The sequence below is a fragment of the Anser anser genome, assembly GCF_964211835.1.
Source record: "Anser anser genome assembly, chromosome: 19".
NCBI classification, from domain to species: Eukaryota; Metazoa; Chordata; class Aves; order Anseriformes; family Anatidae; genus Anser; species Anser anser.
The window spans coordinates 4,966,886-4,994,427 of NC_139740.1; the positions used below are offsets into that span (position 1 = coordinate 4,966,886).

At 54.3% G+C, this 27,542-nt stretch overlaps 2 protein-coding genes across 8 annotated transcripts in view; both read left to right on the forward strand.

The window, feature by feature from the left end:
* TEKT3 (tektin 3) overlaps positions 1-5,114 on the forward strand; it is an 89,088-nt gene extending 83,974 nt beyond the window's left edge. For all 7 annotated transcript variants that reach the window (XM_083804886.1, XM_083804892.1, XM_083804887.1 and 4 more), the window contains 5 exons: positions 1,085-1,155; positions 1,370-1,513; positions 2,743-2,965; positions 3,131-3,285; positions 4,768-5,114. In XM_083804886.1, coding sequence (XP_083661012.1) covers positions 1,085-1,155; positions 1,370-1,513; positions 2,743-2,965; positions 3,131-3,285; positions 4,768-4,984 — 810 coding nt within the window. In that variant the 3' untranslated portion in view covers positions 4,985-5,114. The remainder of the gene's footprint in view (positions 1-1,084; positions 1,156-1,369; positions 1,514-2,742; positions 2,966-3,130; positions 3,286-4,767) is intronic.
* Positions 5,115-11,279: 6,165 nt separating this feature from the next.
* PMP22 (peripheral myelin protein 22) lies at positions 11,280-27,518 on the forward strand. Its single transcript, XM_083804897.1, has 5 exons — positions 11,280-11,432; positions 12,267-12,367; positions 13,450-13,540; positions 22,564-22,704; positions 25,927-27,518. Exons 2-5 carry the CDS (start codon positions 12,290-12,292, stop codon positions 26,091-26,093), a joined length of 477 nt encoding a protein of 158 aa, XP_083661023.1. The 5' UTR covers positions 11,280-11,432; positions 12,267-12,289; the 3' UTR covers positions 26,094-27,518.
* Positions 27,519-27,542: the final 24 nt, after the last annotated feature.

Consider the following 27,542-nt stretch of genomic DNA (forward strand, 5'->3'; position numbering starts at 1 on the left):
ATCTCAGCACACACAGATATGCACGTACAGATATAGGGGAGGCAGTGTGTGGCCGACAGCTTCTCTCTTTTTCCCAGCTGTACTAGCCAGTCTAATAAAAATATTACATCTACCCCCAGCTTTGCTTTGCTCAGAGTAGCGCGGCTGCAGCAGGACTGCCACTCTGTGTACTTAAGCAGTACATTTTATAGAAACCATAAAAACGTGCACTCCTGCCTGCCTTTATATAGTCTGCTTTAAATTACGAATAGAAGCAAACAAGATCAGAGTTGGCACAGAAGATGGGATCCTAACCCAGGGTACAGCAAAGCACAATCACTGCGAGGGCCTCGTGAAGCTGGGAAGGAAACGGCAGCCCCTGGGACTGTGAAGCCACTGCTCTGTTAGAAGATTTTTTCTTATGAGTCAGGCCCTAAAAAATTAGCAGATTGGTTTAAAGGTCATGAGATTTTAGGAAAATAATCAGAGTTGGTATCTTTATAATGGCTGTTTGAATTTCAAGTGTTGAGGACGCATTTAGGCCATGCTTTTCAGCTGGTTGTTACAAACAGGAGGGCTTAAAAATTACTTGTTTTGGAGCCTCCTGATCACCGCCTCCAGTATCTGGGGCTGCACAAACGTGACAGAGGTGTGCTGAGGTCAGGAGAGTGGAGAGCAGCCCATGCCTTCCTCCAGCCTCATTCTTAGAAGTGGCTGGGAATTCACAATCAAGGAAAATCCATCTCCTTGTCCCATTTGTATGGGATCTCTCCTGGGGCAGAAAACATTCTGGGAGCAAAAAGGGCAGGTGCTGATTGGGGATGGTTGTGCAGCTCATCCAGGTAACTGCTATGAGCAGTCAGACCAGGTCAGGATCTGGCCCTGCTGCCACGGTGTGGCACTAACCATTGCTTGGAGCGGATGTCAAGATGAGAAAATGCTTGGCCACCCCCTGAAAGTCAGGGCAAAGGCTGTGGCTGTGGCCATGGTACTGTTCTGTCCCCCTCCCGGTCACTGGACCAGGGCTGGAGAGGCCCGAGGGGATGAGTGTGACCAGGACCAACGTGTGTGGACACTGATGTTGTTGTGCTTTGTTTCTGCCCAGGAGGTGGACGTCATCAGGTCGTGCCAGGAGAGGATGCAGCGTTTCCTGGACAGGGCGAAAGCCCAGCTTGCGTAAGGGGCAGCTCCCAGCTCGTGCGGCAGGGCTGAAGTGACTTTGCAGCTGTAAAGTGAACCCCCAGCAGACCCCCACCCTTACCCCATCCTGTAGATGCAACCCCCTCTGTCAGCCCCGTACAAACGAGCAGCGACGCTCGTGGGAGCCCCCAGTCCCGGGGGAAATCCCGGAGCCACACAGGACACTGACAGCTGCTCTTCCATGCCAAAGGTCCAACAGGGCGGCCCAGCACGAGCTGGAGAGGGACCTGGCCAACAAGCAGAGAGCCCACCGCATTGACGACAAGTGCCACCACCTGAGGAACACCTCCGACGGCATCAGCTACTACCGCGGGGTGGAGCGGGTCGATGCCACGTGAGTGCACTCCGGTGCTGGGCTGCGGGTCCCAGGGAAGTGGTGGCACTCCTGGCACAGTGCTGGCTGTCCTGGCACAGCACCGGCTGTCCCGGCACGGCACTGGCTGTCCCCAGCCCCTGTGCCTCGGTGTGGCACATCCAGCCCAGCCGCCTGTACTGGGTGGCACAAAGAGCGAGGCTTAGAGAGTGAAAGCCAAATGAAATGCGTCCCACCTAATTAAACATTATATCAGGGTGCAGAGATCAGCCTGAAAACGGATTCAGCTCAGCACCTCGCCGCAGCTCGTTAGGTCTGTGCACGCATCGAAGGCTGTGTCGCTGCTTCCCGAGTGCTCTTCGTTGACGTAAACTCTGGGGGCTCACCCCTGCTGGCAGAGGGGCTGGCAGGGAGCCCAGGTGGCACAGAAGATAAAGGAGTAGAGAGCATGGTCCCGGGACAGAGTTCAGCTGCTTTTGGGTGCCAGGAATTTGGCTTTGGCTCTGCAATAAATGAACGATGACCTAAAGCAGCACTCGCAGAGATATGCTGCGAGTGGCAAAGGGCTCGGGGGATAAATCTGCTGCGCACATAGACACATGTAGTTGTGGGGGGGGGGGCAGGGATTGATTCGCTTTTTTCTGGTGCTTGAATAATTCTTCACAGCAGAGCTCAGACATATTTAGACAGGCAAATGAATTGCAAAGGATTGATGCTGAAATTCAGAGGGGGTAAAATGTGCAGAGGATCAGCATGTTTTAAATGGAGCTTATGTGGTATTTGAGGCTTTTGTTGACCTTGTTCTGGACTGCTGCACAGGCGTGAACTCCATCCCAAGTGCACAGACAGGGAATCGAGTATTATCTAATGCTCGTTCAGTTTTGTATGAAATTGAGATAAGTTACGAGCAAAATGAGTCAGCTGCAGTCTGTGTGTTGTCACAGAGCTGTGAATCACTTGGCACTTTAATGCCATTAACATGTAAATATGTCGTCTGATTAAAATCTCATTTTTTCTAAGGGAATCTATTGTTTGTGTGAGCCTTCATAATTATCGCAGGGTTGTCATGGATGTGTCAGTATTTGATAAGCTTTATGGGATGAATGGTGTCCAGATGTTCAATTTTCATGTGGTCAAAGAGCACGGATCCCTGGAAGGCTGTGTTTAACCCGACCTGGTGGCATCCCTGCCTGCCCATGGGCAGCTCCAGCAGCATGGGGCCACCGGGAGCCTCCCCTTTCCTCCCGCAGCATCTCGGTGCCGGATTCCTGGGCCAAGTTTACGGACGGCAACATCCTGCGCTCCCAGAGCGAGCGGGCGGCCTCTGCCAAGCTGCGGGACGAGATCGAGAACCTGCTGGTGGTGACCGCCAACGAGATGTGGAACCAGTTCAACAGCGTGAACGTCGCCTTCACCAACCGCATCGCCGAGACAGCCGACGCCAAGACCAAGATTCAGACCCACCTGGCGAAGGTGCCCTCAGCCTTTCCCTTCTAGTGTAAAACGATCGCTTCTCAGTGATGCCTCCTAAGTAAAAACCTCCATGCAGACCTGGCCCAGGTCCGGGGAAATGGGAACCAATGCTGTTATTTGAGAATGCACTTTTTAATTTATGCACCTGTTTCTTTTTCATGCCAGACGCTGCAGGAAATCTTCCAGATCGAGATGAGCATCGAAGCCATCCGAAAAGCCATTAGGGACAAAGTGCCTCCACTAAAAGTCGCTCAGACCCGGCTGGACAAGCGCACGCGGAGACCCAACGTGGAGCTGTGCCGGGACAGCGCCCAGCTGCGGTAAGGCAGGAGCGTGGGGCTGGCAGCACCCGTGAGGAGTCACCGGTGGTGCCCTCAGGAGCATCACTGGGTGACAAAACTGCTTGGGGTCTTTTTTTCTTTTTGTCTTTTTTTTTTTTTTCTATATAGTCCTTCTTTAAATGCATTAATATAATGGAAAGCACTGAGCAAACATCCCTGGGTGCTGGGAGAGCTTTGCACCCATGGAGGAGGCTCTTGTGCAATCGCCACACCATGGCCAGGTACAGCCTGATGCTACCCCACGAGGGGCTGGATTGATCCCACTTGGATAAATGTCCTCCTCCCCATGGATGGATGTGCCCTGTTTGGAAGGATAAGCCTCTTGCTCCCCCATAGCACCACCTTGAGAGGGCTCAGCTCCTTCCCCTGGGGTAACAGTAAGAAAGGTGCAACGCAAGGAGAAGCAGGTAGCAGCAAGAGCTGTCCTCACCTGCCCTGGGGACACTGGAAAACAAAAACTCTCGAGTGCAGGATTGCAGAAGGCTCCTGGAAGACTGGGGCAGGCTGCGCAACTGCTTCTTGGCATTTCTTCAAGGTCTTATCTGCCCCGTCAGCAGGAGAGGCTTGGCCAGGGCTTCCTTCCGTGCCTCCTCCTCCTCCTTCACCCTTCAGCCTTCCAAGGTTACCAAGCACTCTGAAAGGAAGGCAAGCCAAAACCAGCAGCTTCCCCAAAGAGGCAGAAGTGAGGATGTTTCACAGATAAGGGAATTGTCTCCCTGGCCCCTGGCTGTGACCTTGCTGCTGCTGCAGGCACAGAAGGGAAAACAAACCTAAGCTGGCCAACTTACTGCGCTGGGGCTGGTGGGTTTGTGAATCTGGAGGGGTCTTCCCCTTTTTCAGAGAAAGGAAGAAAACCTGGGGAGAGCTCAGCTGCCTCCTGCTCTGTGTCTTACCCGTCCTGATGCCACCTCTAGTCTCCTCTCATTGGCATCACCCCGACGCTGTCCTCGCCTGGAGGAGAAGCCAGGCACCCAAGGGTGTCCCGAGCAGCCACCCCCGTGCAGCAAGGAGGGGGCTGAGCTCCCTGCCTGGGCTGCCTCTCGGCTTGAACCGATGGGAAATCTTTGAAAAGCAATTTTAAGCTTTCTCAGCACTCTTGACCCTCTTTAGCATCTCACTTGCTCTTTTTTTTTTCTGTCTTCCACTAGTTTCACATTCACTTTTAGCCTCTCGCAACTCTCCTCTGCTGCTGGCTGTGTGTTTTTGGGTGTGGGGAGGACCCTTTCCCTGGGGAAATCCAGGAGGGTGAACAGACAAAGCCGCAAACCCGAAGGGGAACAGGAAACCACTGGGGCTCCCTGCCCTGGTGCAGCCTCCTGTCCTCAGCTTTCACGCGGAGGAGCAGCCCAGCCCTCAGCTTTCACGCACAGCTGCCAGAAAACAGGGTCGATTTAATCTGACCTCACCGAAGGGGGAAATCCTTCTGCCTCCATGCTCACGGGGTTTCTTGCTGTTCCCCAGCCTCGTCAATGAGGTCCACGAACTCGATGAGACTATCCAGAGCCTGCAGCAGCGCCTGAGGGATGCCGAGGACACGCTGCAGACTTTGGTCCGGGCCAAGGCAGTCCTGGAGCACGACCTGGCTGTCAAAGCCAACTCTCTCTTCATTGACCAGGAGAAGTGCATGGGGATGCGCAAGAGCTTCCCCTGCACGGCGCGGCTGGTGGGGTACGTCTAGGCTGGGCTCAGCCCCGCTCCCCCTGCCTGGTGTGGGATGTCTTTTCAGTTCTGCTAAAAAGCCTTGAAAATCCACAGTCAGACTTCCTGATGGAAGCTCTGAGTAGGAATTAAATGGTCAGTTTGTGTGTTACACCGTCTACTGTTTTTTTTTTTTCCTCCTTCCACTGCTCGTTCAGAGCATGTCGGTAGATGAAAATATCCCGTGTGCACAGAGAGCAACTCCCCCCCCCGCCCAAGGGATTCACCCCTCCCTTTCAGTCAATGATTTTAGGAGAAAAAAACTGTCCGGTCTTCCTCCTTTTGAGTCTGTCTGTGGAAAAAGCACAAGGGGAAGTAACGGCAGTTGTCAGAGTAATTAGATGTTGACATCCATAATGTATTTTTAACAGTGCAGCAGAAACACAAGCTATCCTGAGAAGAGTTGCAGTATCTTCCGCCCATAAACAGGAAAACTTGCATTTTAAGCTGGTTTCTGATGATAATTTTCTTGCTTTTGAAAAATCTAAGTGTCTTCTAATATGACAGCATGGGGAAGTAAAAAAAAAAAAAAAAAAGGAAAAAAGGAAAACAAGGAAGTATTTTTGACCAGCTAATCGATGAAAATGTGGTGGTTTTAGTTTTGTTCTAGGTACAAATTGGTTCTTAATTTAAGCTCTCGGGTTTGGTTTGTAGGTGGAGACACCAAAATCCCAAGTTCTGCACCTTAGACCCCATAAAACCCAGAGGGGATCAGGAGGGAGGGCACAGGTGGGTGATGTTAATTGCATCTGTGCCTGATTTTTTTTTATTTTCCTAAAGAAAAAATTAGGAGGAGGTTGCATATCATTCCCTTTACTCCAGCTTTAGTGTTGTGTCTCATTTCAGTCTGTTCACCCTCCTGAATAATTGTCTGCAGGAGTGGGCTGTGCCCGTGTTCTGCTCTGTTTGACTCTCACCATACCTGCTAGAGACGTGCCGAGGGCCGTGGACAGGGGGAAGCTGAAATAAGGCATAACAGAGGCCATAAACACTTCAAACTGCAGGAAACTATTCAACCTCTTTCCAACTCCTTATCCCCTTCTAAAAATCGCCAGCCCCCAGTTTGGGCAGAAACGAAGCGTCTGTTCCACCCTCAGCCTCGAGGCCGCCTGCGTCCCTAGGGACAGGCGTTGGGGACGATGGGGAGCAAGGAGCCACGGGGCCCTCACCGGCTCCGTGTCAGCCGGAGGGGAAATAAAACATCTCTCCCAAGTGCTGACATGAAGCTGTCATGATCATTAAACACCACGAGCAGCAAAGTCGCCAGCCAAGAGTTTCTTCATCGGCACGTTTGGCAGCGTGGACAGAGAAAAGGGTTTTTGTCCAGCCCTTTTGGAGTGCCGAGCACCGAGGGAAGTCCCTTGGCACAGTGATCATGCAGGGATGTCCCTTTGGGGCTGTACTGTATGAAAAGGAAATCAAACAGAGGCCCCAAGAACAAGGACCAGAAGCAGATGGTGGTGCTCGTGCTGGGCTCTCTTGTAGCCCTGGTCATGCCCCAGAAGCTTCAAAGCCCATCGCTGGGGTTTGTGGGTCCCGGCTGGGCCTGCACCCATTCAGCACCCATTATCTGTAGCCCTTCAGCAGATGAATCTTCTCGGTTCAGTCTCTGCAGGGTTATTTTGGGGGTTGCGACCCAGCAGCCTCTCTCTTTGATGTGCACCAGGTGCGTTAAATAACTGCCCTGCCTTCCTGCATCGGATGTGTGAGATGCCTTCGCTGTTGTACCATTAAATGATTTGCTCTCATAATTCACTTTTAGATAGTACTATCCTTCCTGTCTGTCCCTGCTGCCTTTCTGCATTGATTTGATGTTTCCTTTCTTTAAATGCCTTCATTCTGAAGAACAACTACAGCGCCTACTTTTACTGCTGTTTATTACCGTTTTATTGCTTGCTTATCAGCCAAGTTGCTGAGGAAGATGATTAGTGTGAATTCCTTTGCGTCCCACAGCCGTATTCCCACCCTCCCTCCTGCATCATCCCAATAAACCTTGCAGAACTGGATTTGTAAACTGTTTGCTGTCTGGAGCACAGAAAATAAATGAATAAAACCATGACAACATTGCTTCATGCAAGCTAAGCATCATGCCCGCCCCAGACCCAGTGACGAGTCAAGGCCAGTCTATCAAGAAGCTGTTCAAAAAGGAGGCCCGGGCAGTTTTGCTGCCCAAGAAAAGAAAAGGAAAATCAGTGAATGTCTGCTATGAATTTGGGTGAAAGGAAAGTTTGCCAAAAAAGCATGCTAGCAGTGTATTGCACAACTAGCGTAGATATGCTCTAGGGAGAGAATTCCCAAAACAGCATCAGCATTCCAAAAAACCCAACTCCTCATTATCATGAAAAAAAAAAAAAAAAAAAAGAGAGAGAGAAAACTTGAGCTAAACATTTAAAGAAACCTGGGCAATGTAGGAGCACAGACATGGCTGTGCTGGCTCAGAACAAAGTCCAACGAGCCCCAGATTCATTCTCTGACAGAGCCAAGGGGAGATGCTCAGATAAAAGGACCAGAAGAAGGCAAGCGCCTGTGATACATTCCCAGCCTACTTTCCCAGCTTCCAGCAATTAGTATTTGAAGGACTTCCTGAGCTGCCAGTGCTGTCCTTGAATTTAATAGCCCCCAATGGATTTGTTTCACATGGTCTCGTTCCAGTTGTTCTTTGAGCCCCTGCAGACTTTCGGCATCTGCTGGATCCCTCATCAGGGAGCTGCAGGGCATGGAGCAGCCCGCTCAGAGCATCGGTGGCTAATCCTATGGAAATCCCTGAAAAAGGGATCAAACCCAGAACTGCTGAAGCCAAGAGGGTAAAACTCAATAACCTGGGCAAAAAGGTGGCTTGAAACTGCTTTAGATGTAGGTTCAATACAGGAGCTCACAGCAGGTTAGCTCCTTTTACGTGCTGTCAGCATGCCAGAGAGCACGAATCACAATTTCTCAAAGTGTCTGAGTATGTTCTGACACACAGGCATGTCCCAGCTGGGAAGCACAGTTGGTTTTTTGGCTTTTGGAGCTAGTGGGTGTATTCTGGTTTCATTGAGGCCAATGGGGAATTTCTCCAGTGATTTCAGCCTGCCTCTATCAGTGATGACAACTGGCTTGGAGCTGAAAGGAGAAAGTTGGATGAAGTTTTTTCAGGGGCATGAATGTAGAGTTGACAGGACTGAAATATTTTACAAATTCTTCTTGGTTTGGTGGAAAACAAATGGCAGGAGGAGTAAGTAAATGTCTCCTACATCTATTAGACCTCTTGTTTTAGAAGCTTGCTACATTTAAATGCCTGTGTCTTCCCTTCCTCCCCTTCCCTTCCTTTCTTTTTTTTTTTTCCTTGAAATGGCTTTTCAGATAGCCCTTCCACTATCTGAGCGTCCATACTATGATGCATCTGTGCTTATTGCTCTCTTTATTGCCCCACTTGCACAGTTGTTTTAAACCAGGATTGTTTTCCTAATCCCAGCCCTGCATGAGTCCCGGGCTCGCTGACGGCAGTGCAGATTTCTGTCCCTTCACCTTTGCATTCAGAATCTTCCATTGATCATGGTCTTCATCACAGGGCAGGGAACAGGAAGCCACTCCCTAAAATTGTGATGATGGAGCAAAGTCCTGGGGTTAAACGTGTTCACCCACAAGAGAGGACATACAGAGAAAATCTAGTCTTTTGGAGTAGTTTGGAAAGGCTTGGTTTAAGAGTAGTTTAGTCCACCTGGCCTGGGACCAAGAGCAGGAATGGGATGGTGTACGAGTACGCTGGACTGATGGTGGCAGAGCCTGTGATGTGCTGGTTCAGGTGATGCCATGGACATAATTCACTGAGTATCAGACCCTGCCCAGCTTCAAAGCCCATTGCTGCCTTGCTAAAGTAGCATTTGAGCCTCTTAACGTTATAGGAAATGCAAGTGCTTTCCTTATTTCTCATTGCTCTATTATAGAAACTGAAGCTGAAGCAGCGTAACAGTTTTAAATGATCCCATGGCAAAGGTTCAGATTTTTCACCCAGTGTTTACACAATCCTTTAACCTTACATCTTTCCCAGCACCGCCTGTGGCAAGTCTTGCTTGTACACAAAACATTTCTGAAATGTATTCCAGCGCCTGCTTTCATTTAGGCAGCAGCCAGCGCTAGCCACACTCGTACAGATGAGCAGGACAGGCCCCTTGGTGGGGAGCACGGTGCAGTTCCCAGTCCTGTACAGGGCTGGGCAGTGATGCTAATTCCAACAAAACCCCAAAAGAGCTCCCTTGTGAATGTCATCCCTCCCACCTCTCCTGCCTGACAACAGCCAGCTGGTGCCTCAGCCCGAGGAAGGAGCAGAGGAGAGCTTTGCCTCCAGTGTCCCATGTGAGCACTGCCCGGTCCTCAGCCGCCTGAGCTGCCGTGACAGCACGCCTTCAGGAGGTTTTTTGGAAGCCCTGCTCCGTTGGGATGATGCACCTTTCCAAGGTCTGAGGAGCACTGGGTCAATGTGCTCTTCTCTCCGGGCTTCCTCCACAGATTCTAATCTGCAACTCACAGCCAAAATTGGCTTCATTACCCTTAGGCTGCTCTTTTCCCTGACCTGAGTTTTAGCTGTTTGTCCTGTGCTTTTGGCACTGTTTTCAGAACTGAGGCTGAGCTGCTCGTGCTCTACTACATTCACAGAGGAGCTTGGGTGCAGCGTGTGACCCCAAATGCTTTTCACCATTGTGCCTCTCCCCGCTGCATTTTTGGGGAATGGGTCAGAAAATTTACCCGGAGGCACAGGAGCCGAGATCTCAGACCCACAAACCCAAACCAGAAGACTGTCTCTCACAGCAGACTAGATCACGGTCCTCGGGGACGAGCCCCTTCTCGCGCTGTGTTTGCGCAGCCCCAAGCATGGTGGCTCCTTCTGCTCTGAAAGCAGCCTCCGCGCCCAGCCCACGGCAGCAAGGCGGCTCGAAATAGCCTCATTAGCGAGGAATGTCCCGATGGCGCTCCAGATGTTGCAGTCCTGCGGGGCTCGCGGCTGCCGATGGCCCTGGCTCTGCCGTCGCGTGCAGCACCCCGCCCGGCGTGCAGCAGCGTCACACGGCGCGGGGATATGGGGGTGAATTTTTCAGAGGAAAGGGCAAATCTCATCCTTTGAAAGCAGGCCGGGCAAACCTTCCTCTGCGCTGTTCAGAGCTGGCGCTGCTGGAGCTCGGCTAGGCGGCATCGTGGCGGGGCTAAAGCAGGGGCTGGAGCACGGTGTGAGGCCGGGGGCCCCTCTCCAGCCCCTGACCCGTCACCCCCAGTCACCTCCCCAGGGCGCTCCCAGTTCCCTCTTGCTGGCCGATGCGTGCAGTGGGACCGCTCGCAGGAGCGCGGCGGAGCCAAAGCCCGTGCTGCAGGGAACACGCCTGTGCTTGCCAGGAGGAGGGAGCCAAGCACGCTCCTCTCCCCCTTGCTCCCAAGATTTACGGTTTTGGTGGCTGAATGCCGAATTCTCTCGTCTCTGCAGCAAAGCAGGACTGGTTTGGAGGTGGTGGGTGGAGGGGAGAGGTGAAGGGGAGGCTGGGGCAGTTCTCAGGACTCACTTGGGGTTTGTGGGGGGTGTGAGTGCGAGGATTGTATCAACAGATTGTCTGTGGTTGAAGAATGAGTGAAGGCTGCTGTACGGAGTGCAGCCACCCCTTCCTCTGAGCACCTCAGATCCCCCAGTTTTGTGAAAATCAGTTACTCAGGACTTGGCTTTCAGGTGCTAAACCCCCAAATCAACTGCTGCCATAGGGGCATATCACAACGGGGTTGCTTTCCTGGACACAGCCCCCCTGTGTAAGTCAGAGCCAAACTCCCCTTGAATTCGGCACAGCCAGCCTCCCCTTCCCCAGCCCTGTCCCACGGCTCCCTGTGCTGGGTGAGGGGGGGAAACCCACAGCTGCCCGCACCGCATCAGCAGCCCGGGGAGCATCCAGCCACACACACGGACACAGACGGACAGACACGGCCGGACAGACGCACGGCCCCGCACTGAGGCTTTGGGCAGAGCCCCAGGGAAGGGGAACCTCCTCCCCCCGGATCGGAGGGGGGCACCCCGATGGTCGGCATCCCCGGGGCGCGGCTGGACCCCCCTATGGGGTGAGACCCCCCCCCCGGACCCCCCTATGGTGTGGGGACCCCCCCGGGGTTCCCAGCTGGGAACAGGGCAGAGCTGGGTACGGGTCCCAGAGCCAACATCGGGGGGCAAGGGGGGGGGTTGAGGGGAATGGGCTGGGGGGGGCGATGCACATTTTGGTGCCCGGGCTCTGCCGCCGCATTTATAGGAGGAGCGGCCGCAGGACCCTCCCTGTCCCGCAGACGCAAGCGGGGCGGTGGCTCCGGTTAAAGGGGAACCTTGACAGCGCCGCCGCCCGCTCCGCGCCGCGCTGCCCGCTCCGCACCCTCCGCACCGCTCCGCACCGCTCCCGCCGCCCGGCGAGCCCCGGTTCCGCGACGTGAGTACGGCCCGGGCCGGCCGGAGGGGACAGGGACAGGGACCGGGACCGGGGGAGCCCCCTCGGGGGTCTTCGAGGCTTAGGTTGTCCCCCCCCTTCCCCTCCTCCGAGGGGCGATGGGGCGCCGTAGGCACCCCCCACGCCCCGAGAATGGGGTCCGAGGGATTTCTCTGGGGAGAGGTGGGCTGAGATAGACGACCCCCCCGCTTTTCCCCACGCTCCCCCCCCGCCCTGGGGGTCCCCAGGGGAGGTGGGCAGGGGAAAGATTCCCTTAGGGAGAGGGGCTGGAGGGGTCTGCCCCGGCGGCCCCATGGGGAGGGGGGCCGGGACCCCCCCCCCCTCCGGTGAGGGGCCGAGATAGAGCCCACCCGTGGGGGTGCCGAGCGAGCCGGGCCGGGGAAGCACCCCCAGCCCTGGGGGAGAGGGATCGGAGCCCCCCCACCGCCGGCGGAGAGAGGCAGGGGGAGCCCCCCCAGCGGAGGGGTGCCGAGGATGTCCCCCCGGTGACAGAGCTTGGGGGAGCCCCGAGGAAGGGATTTCTGGGGAGCTGCGCCGGGGAACACCTCGAAACCCCCCCGGGGAAGGGCCGGGAGGACCCCCGGGGCACCGGGGCTGGGATGCCCGCTCCGCCGGGGGGGGGCTCGGGGAGCAGCCCCGGGGCCGGGCGCTGCCCAAGCATCCCCCGCACCGCGCCGGGGCTCCCAGCGGGGCCGGGCGGGCTCCTGCCGTCGGCCGAGCGCCTCCTGCTGCCCTCGGGGCTGGGACTCACTCACACACACACACACAACCACCCCCCCCTCCCAGGCTCAGCAGCATCTCCCTCTCCCCCTCCAGTTCTGCCCCAGACCGCCGCCAAGATGCTGCTTCTGCTGCTGGGGATCATCGTGCTCCACGTCACCGTGCTGGTGCTCCTCTTCGTCTCCACCATCGTCAGCGTAAGTACGGCCGCTCCTCGGGCACCGGGAGGGTCACACGGTGTTATTTTTATTTATGGTTGATTTTCCAGCCTGGCTTTTAGCAGGAAGCCTTTGCTTTCTGATTGCTGTCTTGCTAGCAGTGGGATTTGGGAGGTGTTTTTTTTTTTTGCGCAGAAAACTCTTCCTGTGTTTATGTTGTTGGATGTAACCGGTGGGTGTAGCCGCGTGCGGCAGAGGATGCTCAGCGCATCCCCGTTGGTGTTAGGGCACGGAGAGCTGCTGGAGCCAAGCTCCTCATCAGCCCCCTTTGGCTCACATTGTGCAGCCTCAGAGCACCCAAACCCCCTCCCCTGTGGGTGAAACTGCGCTCCCCAGCTGCTAATGGGATCGGCCAGCGAGACCAGTACAGCCAGTCTGAGCAAACCCCCTTGAATTGGGGCTGGTTTGGGCACTGGGACCTCGGCACCAGCAGTTTTGCTCTCCAGACCTGCTCCTTTGGGGCTGTGAGTTAGGCACAGCATCTCCTAACCCAGATGGGCACCTGCTGGGGGGGGTTCAAGGCGTAAGCTTTGCAAGCAGTGGGAACACTGAGGGCTGGGTGCTGCACGGGGTTCCCAGCACCTTCCTCAGCCCAGAGCCCTGTTAATACCGCCTCAGTTTAGAAAGAGGTCTGACTTGGTTTTAACACAGCAGTTTTGTGGAGCTGATTAGCTCCGGGCTTGCTTCATCAGATTCTTTCCGTTTTTAAATTTTTTTAGGGTGGGTTTTTTTTTTTTGGTAGTAGTAGTGGAAGACTTTACAAAAATCTTCCAAGTCGTTAGAAATCACGTGGAAGCATTCAAATCGCCCGGCCAGGCACCGGGACGGCAGAGCGGAGGGAAGTGCGCGTCCCCCGTGGGACTTGGCCCATGTTTCAAGCGAATAAAGAGCTTCTGTTTTTCTGCCGTTGAGGCCAGAGCGGCTAAAAGCAAATATCGGTATTTACTCTGCGAAACCCTTTCTAAAGCAAAGCCTGTGCCTGGGAGCACTGGGGCCGCTCCGTGCCGAATCGGTGGCCGGGGCGTGCGGCTCCTGCTCACAGGGCCATGTCTCTCTTGCAGCAATGGCTCGTGAATGGCGGGCAGACGGCGGACCTGTGGCAGAACTGCTCCTCTGGTACCATCTTCCAGTGCCTGACATCGTCCACGAATGGTGAGTGCTCCCCGGCTCTCAGTGATGCCACTGCCGTTCACTTTTCTTCTCCTCTCTTGTGAAATCGAGGTGGATTTGCCGTTGCGGGTTATTCGTGGTCCTCCCTTGCCTCTCCCTGCACCCCCTGAGGCTGACTCTGGAGGATTCCCCGGCCCCTAACCCTAAAGCTGCCCCGCTCTTTGCTGCTGGGCCAGGCCGAGGTTTGGGGCCTCTCCTCCCCGTGAGCAGCGCAGGTGGGGATGCGCTGAGAGCTCAGGCCCTGCCTCATCCCATGGCCAAATGGCACCCGCACGTCTGGGGTGGCTGCGTGGCACGTTGGGACTCAGCTGGCAGAGGTGTACCTTGCCAGGCAGTGGCTGATGCCCAGCTGGGAGGTTTTTTTGCAGGTTTCTGAGCTTAGCAGGAGAGGATTTCATGCTCAGATGCGGCACGGAGCTCCCCAAGCACCTGGCAGTAGCAGTGATGCCAGATCTGTGCTCAGGGAGTCAGACTGGTCTGTGCCTCAGTTTCCCCAGAAGACAGGGCTCGTGTCAGTGGTGTTGTGCCCGGTGCTTGCTGGTTTCAGTTAGCCCGGCTTCGCTTTCCTCTAGGAATGGATTCTCCCAGCATAACCCCCAGTGAAGCCAGTAGAGCACCCGGTGGCTCAGACTGGTGTCACTGGCAGCACGGTCACAGCCCCTGGGCCAAAATCACGCTCCTGGCGTAGGAGCAGCGTGATGCGATGTAGTCTCAGTGTGGTCACACAGAAGGGTCTTGCAGTGATGGGAGATGGTCAGAGCTTTTGGGGGTTCATCAGTCACCCCAATCCCCAGCCTGCTGGGAGCAAAACACCTGCGGGTACCCCACGAGGGGGATGCTGAAGCTCGCCCTGCGAGGGAGCCAAGGCAGCACCGCGGGTCTCTGCTGACGCCTGCTGGTGTCGGGGCTGGCCAGGGAGTGCTAGAGCTGGGCTGGGGCCAGGCTGGAGCCCACTGGAGCTCACTGGAGCCCGCTGGAGCCCTGGCCTTCAGCAGCAGTTGGCTGGGGCTCGCAGCAGCAGCAGGCGGCTTCGCTGCCGGTCACGCGTGCTCCAAAACTGCTGACTTTGTGCTTGAAAGAAAAGGCAGAGATTTTTTCCCCGGTCTGTAAAAGCCTTCCTAAATCTTTTGCTTCACCAAGCTGCATTGCTTTCTCCGGGTGTTTGCAGGGTGTTGGTGAGTTGTCGGAGGTGAGAGGGGCCTGTCCAAAACACAGGTGGGAAGGTGCCTCCTGCATCTGAGCATCCTGCGGGATAGGAGGCTACGTTGTGTGCCCTGTTCCCAGAAGCTGCTCAGAGAGGGGCTTCCCTTTGAATCTTTCGCAGTGATTAATTTTTATCATTAAAGGGGCTGTAGGTAAGATGGGCCAGCTAAAAATGCGTCTGAGCAGCTAGGGTCTGGTTGAAAAGGTGCCACAGTGGGCTGCTCTTTGAGTGGAACCGCATTGCGCTCAAGCCTTCATTTAAAGACCTGTCTCCCAGCTCTTTTTTATAAGACAGCTCTGCTCTGGCACCAGGAGTAGGGGGGGCCTTGCTTGGGTGGAAGCTTCTGCCCCATCCACCCCATGGCCGGGGTGTGGGAGCAGTGCCACTGAGCACCGGTGTTCACCTGCTGGGACCTTGGGTGCAGGATCCAGAGCTGTAGAAAGGCAAAAACAAAAGATAGAACCTAGGCTTATGCAAGGCTTTTGAAATCTGTTTTTAAAAACTTCCCAGTGAACCCCCTTGCTCCCACTGCCCCTGTGCGGCCAGGGCAGATGCTGTCGGACACTTTTCAGGGTGATGGTGGGACACGGGGCCTTGGGCATGGCAAGGATGCTGTGGCAGGGCCACCTCCGGGGCTCACGCTACGCTCCTTGTACTCCCTCTGCTAGGAATATGCTTACTTTCAAAAATATAAATGATCCTATAGCAGCTACCGCAAACCGTTCCCATTTAAACCTCTCAAAACACAGGCTGTGCACGTTACGCCGGGCTGCAGAAAGCCTGGAGAATTCGTGTCTCTGTGCCTGTGCCAAGGACGGCGCTCAACGGTTAATCGCAGCGTGCCAAGGGCTGCTCTGGGCTGCGAGCAAGAAATCCTCGCTCAGGAATTTGGCAGAACTCGGTCTTTACGTAGAAGCAGTTGTTTTTCCTCTGGCCATCGTAGTGGCCACTGTCGTGCAGTATTTCTTTAGCTGTTTTTTTGGGGAAGGAGCGGTCTGAGCACAGCGCTCGGAATAGGTGGAATTATGTGGGGCTGGGTCCAGCACGCACGGGGTGTTTGGGGTTGTGCTGAGCTCCCACCTCCCAAATTCCTCCTCAGCAGCACCGAGCCCCCCGTGCATCCGTGCCAGGAGCCTGCGTGGGGAGGGCAGGAGGTGGAAATGCCGGGCGGAGGGCAGCTGCCCACTGCTTCGCCTTCCACAGCTGCCCGCTTGTTGCTTCGCTTTCTGCGTTTGCTTGTTAGATAATGACTTTTTTTTTTCAAGAGGCCGAGAACTATGGAAAAAATGTTGCAATCTTTGCTTCGTTTGCACTGTCAGACATTCCTGGAAAAGACTTATCTCAAGAATTCAGCTCTGAATCCCAGAATTGTGCTCCGGCACGGCTGCGCGCCAGCCCCCAGCTGCACAATCCTGCTGCAGGCACGGGGCGAGCGGCTGGACCTGAGCCTCTCAAGTGCTCTTAAACAGATTCCACCCCAAATTTTGCAGACAACAATATTTTTTTTCCCTCCAAAAATGGCTTTTTCTCCCCACATCTGATTTTTTTACATAGGCAAGAAGATAGTTTTTCTGCTACCTACTGCTCTTTCACTCTGGGAATGCCAAATGCAGGGGAGCAGTGGGGACCTGCGGGGACATCCTTCTGTAGCATCATGAGACATTTTTCCTGTTGTCTCCTCAAAGTTTCTCATGTTGCTGCTCTGTGGCTTTCACATGACTGGCTTGTTCACAGGCAGGCTGGTGTTTTGGGGCTTTTTCAAAAGGAAAAGAAAACCCCAGACCTCGGGAAACATGCAGACTGCCAATCCGCAGGATTACTGGGAGCCGTACGATGCACTCACCAATTTGCTGATGTGACGGCCGCAAGCAAAGCACGTGTGGGTCACCCGGAGCAGAGACCGGCCCTGACCGCTCGTTCCCATCGCTGGGCATCGCTCTGCTCCTCTGCACATCGACTCCTGCAGAGCCCCTTTTGCTGCCGGGCCATTGCAGAGCTTTGCTCTATCTCTCTTCAGTGCTGCAGGTGGCTTTTAACCCAGCGTAAAGGCCCACCAACGGCATGGGCTGCCCTGGTCCCATGTTTCTGCAGGAAGCATCGCTCAGGAAAAAGCCACGCTCGTGGCCAAGCACCGGCAGGACACAGGTGTGATATTGGCCAGCTCCAATCCTGCACGGCAGAAGCTGGTGGCTGGGACTGTCAGCAGCACTGCCGGTGCCCAAGGTGCTTTTCTTTGTGCTGGAGGACGCAGGAAACATCTTCCTCCCCGGCACGAGGTGGGGGCACCTGTGCTGACCCGTCAGTGCTTCCCAGGAGGAATTATGCTGCTGCTTCTCCATTTCAAAATGCACAACAGGAACATCTGAACCTCTTGCTTGTGCTCCGCCAGCCCTGCCCCAGCACGGCTTTGCTCCCTTTGTGCTTTCAAACTTTTTTCTTCCAGCGATGCTGGACTTGTATGACATAGGGAAGGTGTGGAGGGATGGAGTTGCCGTTTAACTTGCTGTAGTCCTTTTTGTGGCTAAAAACAATATCACAAGGCTGCACTGAATCCTTGCCCTGAGTAAAATTATTTCTGATGTTCTAATTCTGTTATTGATAGTCAGTATAAAATATCTGGATAAAAGGATGGGGGCAAATTCCCCTCCAGCCCACTGGGAAGGCCGATTCTGCAACGAGTGGGTCAGGCTTTGGGGAATTCCTCACTGGGGAGGGGACACTTGCTGGAGCAGGAGGGTGATGCTCATGTTAAAGGGTGCTGAACCTGTTATAATGAAGCCCTGCAGTAAATAATGGATCACCTGCATGTGATAATGCATGCCCTTTATGCTTGAGGTTCTAGCCATTAGCGGGCCCCATTGGGCTCACGGAGCACATGGACGGGCATCTGGACTTGTGGACATATCGGGTCCTTCAGGGTCTTCACAGCAGAGCAGCAAAGAGCCAGATTTTAGTCCCAGCAGGGTGGAGGCCTGGGGCACCCCCTTGTCATTAGTGGTCGATAACACTGGCCTAACTGGGGCAGGATGAGCCCCCTCTCCACCAGCTTGCGGGTGATTGTAGCTCGGCATTTACGTGTCTGTGATAAACTCTGGGGTATTCCAGGGGAGTATTTTGCATTTCAGATCGGTTTCTACCATAACCGTGTTGCCTAAAGTATGAAAGGGGTTTCCTCTGCTTAAAAACAGGCTTTTGCTGTTGCCTGTTCTTACCAAGCGCATTTGGTGCAGAGAGGTTAGGAGCGGTGCTGCTTTCCCTGCTCCCGGCTGCGTGGGGTCACCTGGCCAGCCCTGCTTGCCTTGGCCCACGGAAGAGGAGCCCAAGGGAGGAAGAAGACAAAGTGTGAGAAAGCCAAGGCTGTGAAACCAGGATGGGTGAGGGTCTGCTGCAGCGTGCAGCGCCGGAAAACACTCAACCCAACAGCTTTCGGACTTGGATGACTCTTGGGTGTCCCCATGGCCCCGCTGGGTCAGGGCACCACTGCTACCCATCCCTGGTCCTGGTGCCTGGACTTTAACTCAGCCCTTTTGGAGGCCCAGAAATGATGCATTTATCACCTCCGCTTGCTCTCAAGCACAAACCAGAAGGAGCTCTCCACCCCAAGGGTCTTGGAGAAGAGCTGGACATCCTGAAGCTGTTGGAAGGTGTTCTGCATGGTGCCAGCAGCTTTGTGCTGCACTAACAGCACTGGTTTTTGCCTTTGTGGGATGTGAGCCTCGATGGTCCACTGGGATGGCTGCTGTGGTTGGTCTTGAGGCTGAGCCATGGAGATGTGGTGCCACAGGGCTGGAGTGTCTCTGAATGCTACAGCTCTGGAGAGCTGCGGAGCCATGGGGACGTCCTGGATGGGGCTTCAAGGACGCACAAAAAGAGAGGATGGACAAGAGGAGAGCAGAGGGCTGTGGGGGTTTCACCTTCTGAAGGAGCTGCAAAGAGGACTGGGAAGAACTGGGAGGGAATTGCAGCACTGTGTTCTGCCTGCAGCCTCAGTGCTTCCACCTGCTCATCCCCAGCCCTTGCAAATACCTTAGGAGCTCTTTAAAGTCCCCCTTTTGGGGGGTGATTTCCAGGAATGCTCCAATCCATCACCCTGCACTTATTGCCAAGGAGCAGACACATGAGGACAGGCAAGGAGCAGCTGCTGAGTGCAAATCCTGCTTTTCCCTGCTGGAGCAGCCCGGAGCACGGCCGGGGAAGGTTTGGCTTCATGCTGGTGGGACCGAAGTGAAGGGAGTTACCACGTCACGGAGCTCCCCACGGCAGGGAGAGGAGGCTTCGAGTGGCAGGGACATGGGCGGTGGCTGGGCTTTGTGCTGCTCGGGGGGAGCACTGAAGGTAGCGGGGCTTTTTTGGCATTTCTGGGTTGAAGAACGCTGAAGTTTAGTCCTAGAAGTTTAGCCTAGTACCTGGGCTTGTACCTTTGTGCTGGTGGATGCTCGTGCTGCTGACCCTGTTGATCATCAGCTCCCTGTGCTGATGGAGCAGCTTTGCCTCTCTGTGCAATTATGGATTTCCTTTTTTTTTTTTTAATGTGTTATACTCTACAGTCACCTCCTTAGTGGATGTTTTCTTCCCCAGAAGTGGCTGCGTTTTGAGGGTGCAGTGCATATGCAGATTGCAAGAGGCAAGTCAGATGTGCGGTGTTATCAGCTGCAGTCACAGCACACGGGTGGTTTTAATGCACAGTGCAAATTTAGTCATGCCTTACGTCAAGTGCATAAGCTGGTTGCTCAGATTAATGTTTCTGTGTTTGCACTTTATTCTTTCTCCTTGGCTGGGTCCAAAGAGGATTGAATGTCTGTGACAGAGCAGTGAACACAACCCTGGGGAGCCAACGCCTGTCCTTTATGGCCATCTACTCCTGGCCAAGGGCATGTTTCTGCCCGTCCCGTCCCATCCCAACAACCCCGCTCAGCTGCACCCCTCGGTGGATATAAAACCTCCCTGCAAGCAGGGTGGGGCTCTGCTGGGAGGGGTAGGGTGAGCTGCTCTCCTGCTGGGGGACCCAGCTGTGACTTCTGCTCCTCTAGCTTGCAGTTTCTGCTCTAGGTTTCTATTTTTCCTCTTGTCCTTTAGGACGGAGAAACGTGCTCTTCAGCATCCTGGGGGGAAGTCTTTTCCCTGCTGTAAGCGGTGGTGTGAGCACATCGGGGCTTGCAGAGCTTAGGGAAAATTTAGAGTTTCTTTTCTAAACACTTGTTGTATAATTTCTGTCTGAGAGGGCTCTAAAACTGCCTGTGATGGGTCCTCTCAGGAAGCAGTGGGCAGGGTGTTATCTGCCCTTTCCACTCTGTTCCCTTTTCTTCCTCCTCCTGAAGAACAAAGATATAAACACGGAGCTGAGCAGATGCAGGAGGAACATGGAACAACGGCCTGGCTGCCCAGGGAAACCACAAATAACAGCCTGGGAGTAAACAGTGCTGACAGCCCCGTGGTGCAGTTCCAGGGACCCAGACCTCCCCGGGGAAAACCTGTTTTATTTCTTAAAAGCCTGGAGGTAGGACACAGTGCTAATAGCAAAGGAGTTGAAAGCATATGGGGTTGAGGAGCTAGCACTGCTAGCTGCAGTCATAGAGGTGCTTTCTAATGAATTAAAGGCAATTAGCTGTTGTAATGCAGCTGAAGGCTGTGGGCTTGGACTTGCTGGGAGTGCAGCAGCTGCACCTGAGGGGCTGAGTGATAAGCTGAGGACCCTCAGGAGGCCAACAAAAAGAGCTGGATGGGGCTGATCCCAGAGCTCTGCTCTGTGGGATTATCTCCCAACTTCCCTGCTTGAAAGCCTGTGCCGTGGCTGTGCTCTGGCTGCAGTGGGGCAGCACGACCAGCACCTGAATGCCCCTGGTCCATGGGGGGCTTCCCCTTCCTCCCCCTGCCTGCCTTAAAATTCCTCCGGCGCGGCTCTCTATGACAATGGGATTTTGCAAGCCCATATAAATCACTCACATTCAGAACCAAAAAAGAGGCATGGGGAGGCGGATGCAATTAGAAAAGCAGCTCAGCTTTCTGTCTAGACAGCCTTCGCCTAAAATAACCGGCAGCTGGAGCATCCACCTCTGGGCAGAAAGGGCTCCTCTGGGCCTGGCCCCGTGGCTGTGCAAATGACAAAAGGACCGGGGTGGGAGTCTTTCTGTGCTGAAGCATGGAAATAGGATGGCAGTTCTGCAGCTGGACACCCTCTAACCACGTTTCTCTGCTCCCATCTGAGCGCTGATTTATGACCTGATGTTAGCATTGCCTCTGGCACCCGCGGCATCGCAGCTGGCTGAGCGTGGCTGCAGATGAGGGGTTGGGGTGGCCCAGGCAGGGGGGTTCCCTGCATGGCCAGTGTGTGATAGATGAAATATATGGGATATTTTCTGTGCTTGTCAGTGTGAAAACTGCACTGGGCTTTCCTGGAAGTGACGTTATCGATAGTTCCCCTGTCCTAAGGAATTACAGCAACTGGTGCATGTGGATGTGAACCTGCTGGCACTGGAACAAGTGGAGCGCGTCAGCTCTTCTGCGAGTTGATGCTGTGGAGTAATTTGGCATGGGAAGCGTGAGAAGGAAGGGAAGGAAAAAAATCTGTCTGCAACGAGCAGGGGCCACTCTGGGTGCTTTGTCCGCTTTCGGGAGCGGGGCCTGCGCTTGGTCTGTTGTGTGAACAGCAGGAGGCAGGACGCAGAGACAAGAGGTAGAATTTATGGTCTCAAGTCAGACGAGGCAGACATTACCAAATTGCACAGGATGTTCCCTGCGGGCATGGATTTGCTATTCTCTTGTGGAGCCTTTGCTGGAAGGGCTCAGGCGTGCGTTGTCATCGCCGTGCTGGCAGCAGGCTGCGCAGTGCCCTCCGGATCCCATCCAGCCTCACCTCCGTTAGCGCTGTGCTCACCTCTGCCCCGGGCAGTCCCAAACGGCCTCATTGCTGCACCGAGTGTCGCAGGCTGCTAAGCCAAAGCATAGCTTCATTTAGAAGTTTTGCTGTGTTTCAGGCTCTTATTTTTTTTTCCACAGAACCACTATGTGCTGCAGAAAGTGCAGCCTGGGGAGCGTAGCTGGTGGGATTCAAACTGCGACAGGAGCACGGGGCTGGTTTTCGTGGTGAATGAATTCATGCTGTATCCTTAAGGACCTCTCAAGACGTGCAGGAATGCTGAGAATATCCATTTTGAGCCCAATCTTTTTAAAGAAAAGCAGTAGTATTTGTCAGCACAACCCCATCCTGGTGGCGAGAGGCACTGCCTCTTTCTGTTCATGGGACGGAGAGGCATTTGCCTTGTTTATTTATATATATTTTCTTACACGGGGAGTTACACACCCACGAGGCCTGGAAATAGCTGGGCAGTGACTCACGCAGGGGCTGGTTTAACTGGTCGGCTCTGGGACAGAGCTGCATTTGGCAGCTGCTGCTGGCTCCTTCCTAAAGGCTCCTCCACAAGGGCAGAGGGGTTTGTGCTCGCTGCGTGTTTGTTCTGCCTCCGAGCACGGCTGGCTCGGGGTCTCCCACCTCGCTGCACGTGGTTTCAGTGTTCTCAGCACAGCCGAAATGCACTCTTATTTTAAGTGCTTCTCCACTTAGCGTGACCCCGTGGTTCCTTTTTCCCAGCATCTTGGTCCATGCACACGTTGTCCAAAAGCCCCAGGCAGTATCACACTTGACGAGAATAGCCACCAGCATACCACTGGATGTGTCCATGTCCCCAAAACCACACAGAAGCACGAGTGGGAACCAGGAGTCCTGCAGGATGGTGGGACAATGGCACAAGGCATGATGCCATCAGTGATGCCCCCGCTGAGCTTTCTGTCTGTCTTTCCACAGAATGGCTGCAGTCTGTCCAGGCGATGATGATCCTCTCCATCATCTTCAGCGTCTTGTCCCTCTTCCTGTTCTTTTGCCAGCTCTTCACGCTCACCAAGGGCGGGCGATTTTACATTACTGGGATCTTCCAAATCCTTGCTGGTAAGTGGGGGCTGATGGATGGGGCTGGCTGTGGGGATGCGCTGGGGATGGGCTTAAAGCAGAGGAGAGGGAAAAGGAGGGCAGGAAGGGCAGCCAAGCTGGCTCCTTGGAGGGAAGAGGTACGAATAATTTGGGTCCACAGAGCTCTCGCATCCCCAGGTGGTGTCCTGCCATCGGGGCACGTTATGCACCATGCTCTTCTGGCCATACTTCACCAGGGATTTGCTCCACCAGCTGGGGTGATTTTGGAGGGGCAGGCAAGTGGAGCACCCCTGGGGAAGGTGGGCAGGGGCCAGGCTGTTGTTCTGCTGCCTTGCCCCACGGTGTTGGGTAAATGCTGATGGGGCTGGCTTTGGGATCCACCTTCGGGGAGCTGGGCGAGGTTTCCGCAGCTGCTGGCGGGGTGGGGACGTAGTGAAGATCCTGTTTTGGCACAAGAGGATCCGAGAATTATTTATAAACTTGCCATAAGGGGGCCTGGTGCTTCCCACATCAGCAAGGAGCCGCTGGAGCGTGCGGGGTGAGCCAGCTGCCTTTGAACTGTCAGCTGCTATTTTTAACTCTTAAGAAGTCGGCGCTGGAAGCGAGCCACGATTCCTGCACTACGTTGCAGCTCTCCAAATATAGATGCTGTGGAGGCACTGGCTCCGTTTGCGTTTCCACGTATGAAACCAGTGAGGAGGATTTTCAAGTGCTGAGGATAGAAAAAGTAAATTCTTCAAGGAGATTCTGGCTAAAGTATGAACCTAACACTCAGCTGGCTGGGAAGGAGGCTCGTTGTCTGCTAGAGCTTTAGCTGGAAAACTGAAAACCACCCTAGGTCCTGCTGCTAAATCAGAGGGAAAATTCATCCGCTGAACTTTAGGAAGAGCATCTTCTATATGACTGGCCATTGCAAATTCTGGAGCATTTTAGACCTAACCTTTATTGGCAAATGTGGCATGAAATCTCCTATAAGTACATCTGCTTGCCCATAATGCAGGTGGTGAGTTCATATCAGTTCGCCATCGCTGGGAAGATAGACGTGTCGAAACCCATTACAGCCATGGAGACGAGGGGAGGAAATGGGCATTAATAATGCAATTATCTGCTTGGGAACTCATCTAATAGGTCTGGGAGCAGAAGGCTGCTCACTCCTAAGTGGTTGCTGGTGCGTCCTCATCCTTAGAAGAGGAGGCAATGGGAGCGCAGTTCTCCCGTCCATGCTGTGCTGGGTGTCCTAGGGGGAGGCAGGGTCAGGGCAGGGACCTGCTGGCTCCTTCCTTGTCAGATCCTCCTCCAGCACAGCACAGAGGCAGGAAAAGTGGGAGCTGAGCCCACAAAGCTTTCCCATGGCCTGGGGGTCAGTAGCCAGAGGTTTGGGTCCATGTGGACCATGCAGAAGTGGGAACCGGTGCCCATCCCTCCTGTGATGCTAAATGTGAGGCCTGTTGTAGGGAGGTCTCACCCAGTGGCACAGACAGCACCGGTCAGAGGAGCTCAGCTCAGCGTGGTCTCCTTGCAGCTTGCTGTGAAAGGCTGGAGAGGACTTCCCTCCTCCCAGGAAGGATGAGGAGGCTCTTCCCAGGGCCCTCCAGGACCCTGCAGCCTCCTCCCAGGGGGACGCAGTGTGGCAGAGCCGAGGGCTCCCAGTTTTGGAGCAGGGCCTGCGGTGGTGCTCGGCCTGAACCAGCGGGTGACAAGGACAGGTGGGTAAGGGCAAGAAAGAGGGCAGCTGGGCGAACTGTGCAGGGCCAGGGCAGGATGCATCCCCAGCACCTCCTCCACGCTGCTTGGATCCATGCCCTGGGGCCTGGCTTAGTTTTCCCAGATGGGATTCCAACCTTCAGAGGCACCAAAAGGTCCTCAACAGCTTTCTCCCCCCCCACTGCTCCTACCTGGTGGATCTGTCACGGTGTAATCACCTCAAGTAACTTCCAGCAGCTGTGGAAACCTGGGGCTCGGCCCAATTTCTCCCTCAGTCTCCCCAGCCTAAGCATCACCAATGCAGCTGGCCGGGCTGTCAGCACACACAGCCCTGGGAGTCAGGCTTTAGGTAGACTTTGCCCTCCGGGCCTGCCAAAGCAAGACTGAAATGTGTTCCTAAAATCAGGCTCCAGAGTGGTGACGCATTTGTCTTGCACCTTGCAACCACTGAGCGCAGCTGTCTTCACTTCCTCGCCTATCCCCGGGCCCAAACCTGTGCAGATGCTGCAGAAATGCATCCATTGCCTCTAATTTTGCCAAATTCTTCTTGCGGACAATTGCCGCTGTATTTTCTGGAGTCTGTAGGTGACCGGCATGGCTGCACGCCTGCCCTCGGTCCCACCAGCATCACCAGACAATTGTTTTGCTCTCTTTGCATGGGCCGGGGCAGTGGGAGTTTGCTCTCGTGCTCACAGAATGAAAACTGCCCCAGCGGCGCGTTAATGAAACGTATTCCCACTTCTGCACTTTCCCAGAACAAAGGAGCAGTGTCAAGTGGAATTAGAGCTCAAATATCACCGCGGTTCAATGTAGGTGGTCCCGAGGTCCGTGCAGGGGATGTAGTGCTGACAACAGCCCAGCGACTGCATAATAGAAGTGCTGGGATGGACTGAAAGAGCTTGTTTTCGGGGAGAAATAGTGGTGGCTTTGTGTTGGCGCTGGGCAGTCCCCAGTGCTGATGCTTTGTTTTTGCAATAAAGCTAAAACGCTGCCTACCGGAGCCGATGGCCTGCAGCTGGTGAGGAGGGGACACGGGGGACAAAAGCGGGACAAGCCGTAGGACGGCAGTGGTGCAGGATGGTGCCTGCAGGGGAGGAGGACGGGTGCAGGCTGTGCCCAGCCAGAGCCACTGCAGGGACTGGGAGGCCCCTGCTGCACCTGCATGGGCAGGTGATAAACTGGGGTGCTGGAAAAAATTGCCCAGCTTGTGCCTGATGTCTTGCAGCAGCTCTGGGAGGGCGGTTCAGGCTACAGTTGGGGTTTTCAGAGAGACATCCAGGGCAGCAGGGCTGGTTCTGAGCAGCACCAGGAGCTGGGTGAGGGTTAGCCCAGGTGATACGTTTACCTTTCTTGCTCAGAGCCTGGTGGTGATATCCCACTCACCTGCAGCCAAGGCCTTACAGCATCACCTCCAACAAACCATAGTTTTCCAGGCGATGCAAGGAGGCAACAGAAAAAGCCAGCATGGGGCATTATCCAGCTGTGGGTTTCCATCCAGGAACTGCTGCTCACCGATTCCCTTGCTCTTCCCTGCAGGGCTCTGCGTGATGAGCGGCGCGGCCATCTTCACAGTGAGGCACACGGACTGGCACCAAGCCTCGGAAAACACCTCCTACGGCTTCGCCTATATCCTGGCGTGGCTCGCCTTCCCCCTGGCCCTCGCCAGCGGCATCATCTACGTCATCTTACGGAAGCGCGAGTGATGCCGCAGGAGGCGCAACCGGGGCACTCATGACGTCCACGGAGGAGACGGAGGCGGGGGAAAATAGACGAGAAAACGGAAAAGAAAATTAACCAAAAAAAAAAAAAAAAAAAAGAAAAAAAAAAGGAATAAACCCTCCCACCAAAAACCAAACCAAACCCAACCGACCCCAAAAGGAAACACTCAAAGGGTTACTTGTTAATTGAGGATGTATATAGTATCTATGGTTTAAAAAACCTATTTATAACACTTTTTACATATATGTACATAGTATTGTTTGCTTTTGTTGACCATATGCTATGTTTTAAAGCCTAAAGAAAGTGCCTAAGGAATTATTACTCCTAACAGTGTAACAAGAGCGTGGTGATTTTTCTCTCATGCGAGCCCTCTGTGACCTGAGCTCTCCTTCCGCACCCCAGCCGTGCCATCGGAGCGCCCCAGCTCTGGCTGCTGTCTCGCTGGCACAGGTCGGTGCCGCTCCACGGAGCAGCGGGGAGTTACGCCTGGTGATGTTGGCCAGAGGCTTGGCCCCTGCTCCTCCTGCCTGCTGAGATTTTGGTGGCTGGAGGGCACGGCCAGGGCTGGCGGAGGCGCTTCCGAAAGGTTTGAAGGGTTTTCGGAGCAAAGAACTGCCTAAAGTGCCTAAATGACTTATGCGCCTAAGTCCCACTGCCTTGCCACCACACCCGCTGGGAATTTGGGCTTTTAAATCACTTAGGTTGAATGCAGGCGAGAGCAGGCTGTGCTCCATCCCTGTGTGCACCCAGGGTGCCAGGGGCTGCGTGCGCCCCGAGCCGAGCCCCCGTGCACGGGCTCTCCCCACCACGCAACATGCGTTGTCCTTGCCGTGGAGCTAGAGTACCAATGAACAGGAAGCAAACCCCGTATATCTATGAAATCGAATGCCAGATATATGAAATGGTGCTATCTATTTACCATTCCTTATACTGCTAGCCATTTAACCTTATTCACTGGAAATTCAGTTAACAACCTTGAGGTAAACAACAAAGCTAGAAACGAGAAATAATTCTGTGTAATATAAACGAGCTATAACTGCTTTTGTACTTAGATGACTTGCTCTTACTATTATTTTTAATAAAGCATTTATAACTGAGGTTCCTTTCCCCACCCCGTGGTCAAGAGGAACAGAAACAGCTCAGAGTGGAGGAGCCCTGCTGCCCTTCGCCCCCGGAGCACGATGTCTGTCCTCTGTCTGCGTGTCAGAGAGGTGTCTGGCAATGAATTGAGCGGGCACCTGCACGGACCCCAGGCTGCCTTCTGAGGACTCCAGACACTGCGTTGCTGTCGTCGTTTTTGTTTCATTTAGGGTTTTTTTCTTTCTTTTTTTTTTTTTTTTTGGCTTTGCTTTTCTGATTTTATACCGACTGTGTGGACTAAGAAGCAATGAAATAAAAGTCAGAATAACTCCGTTGCTTCTGCCTTTGGCGTT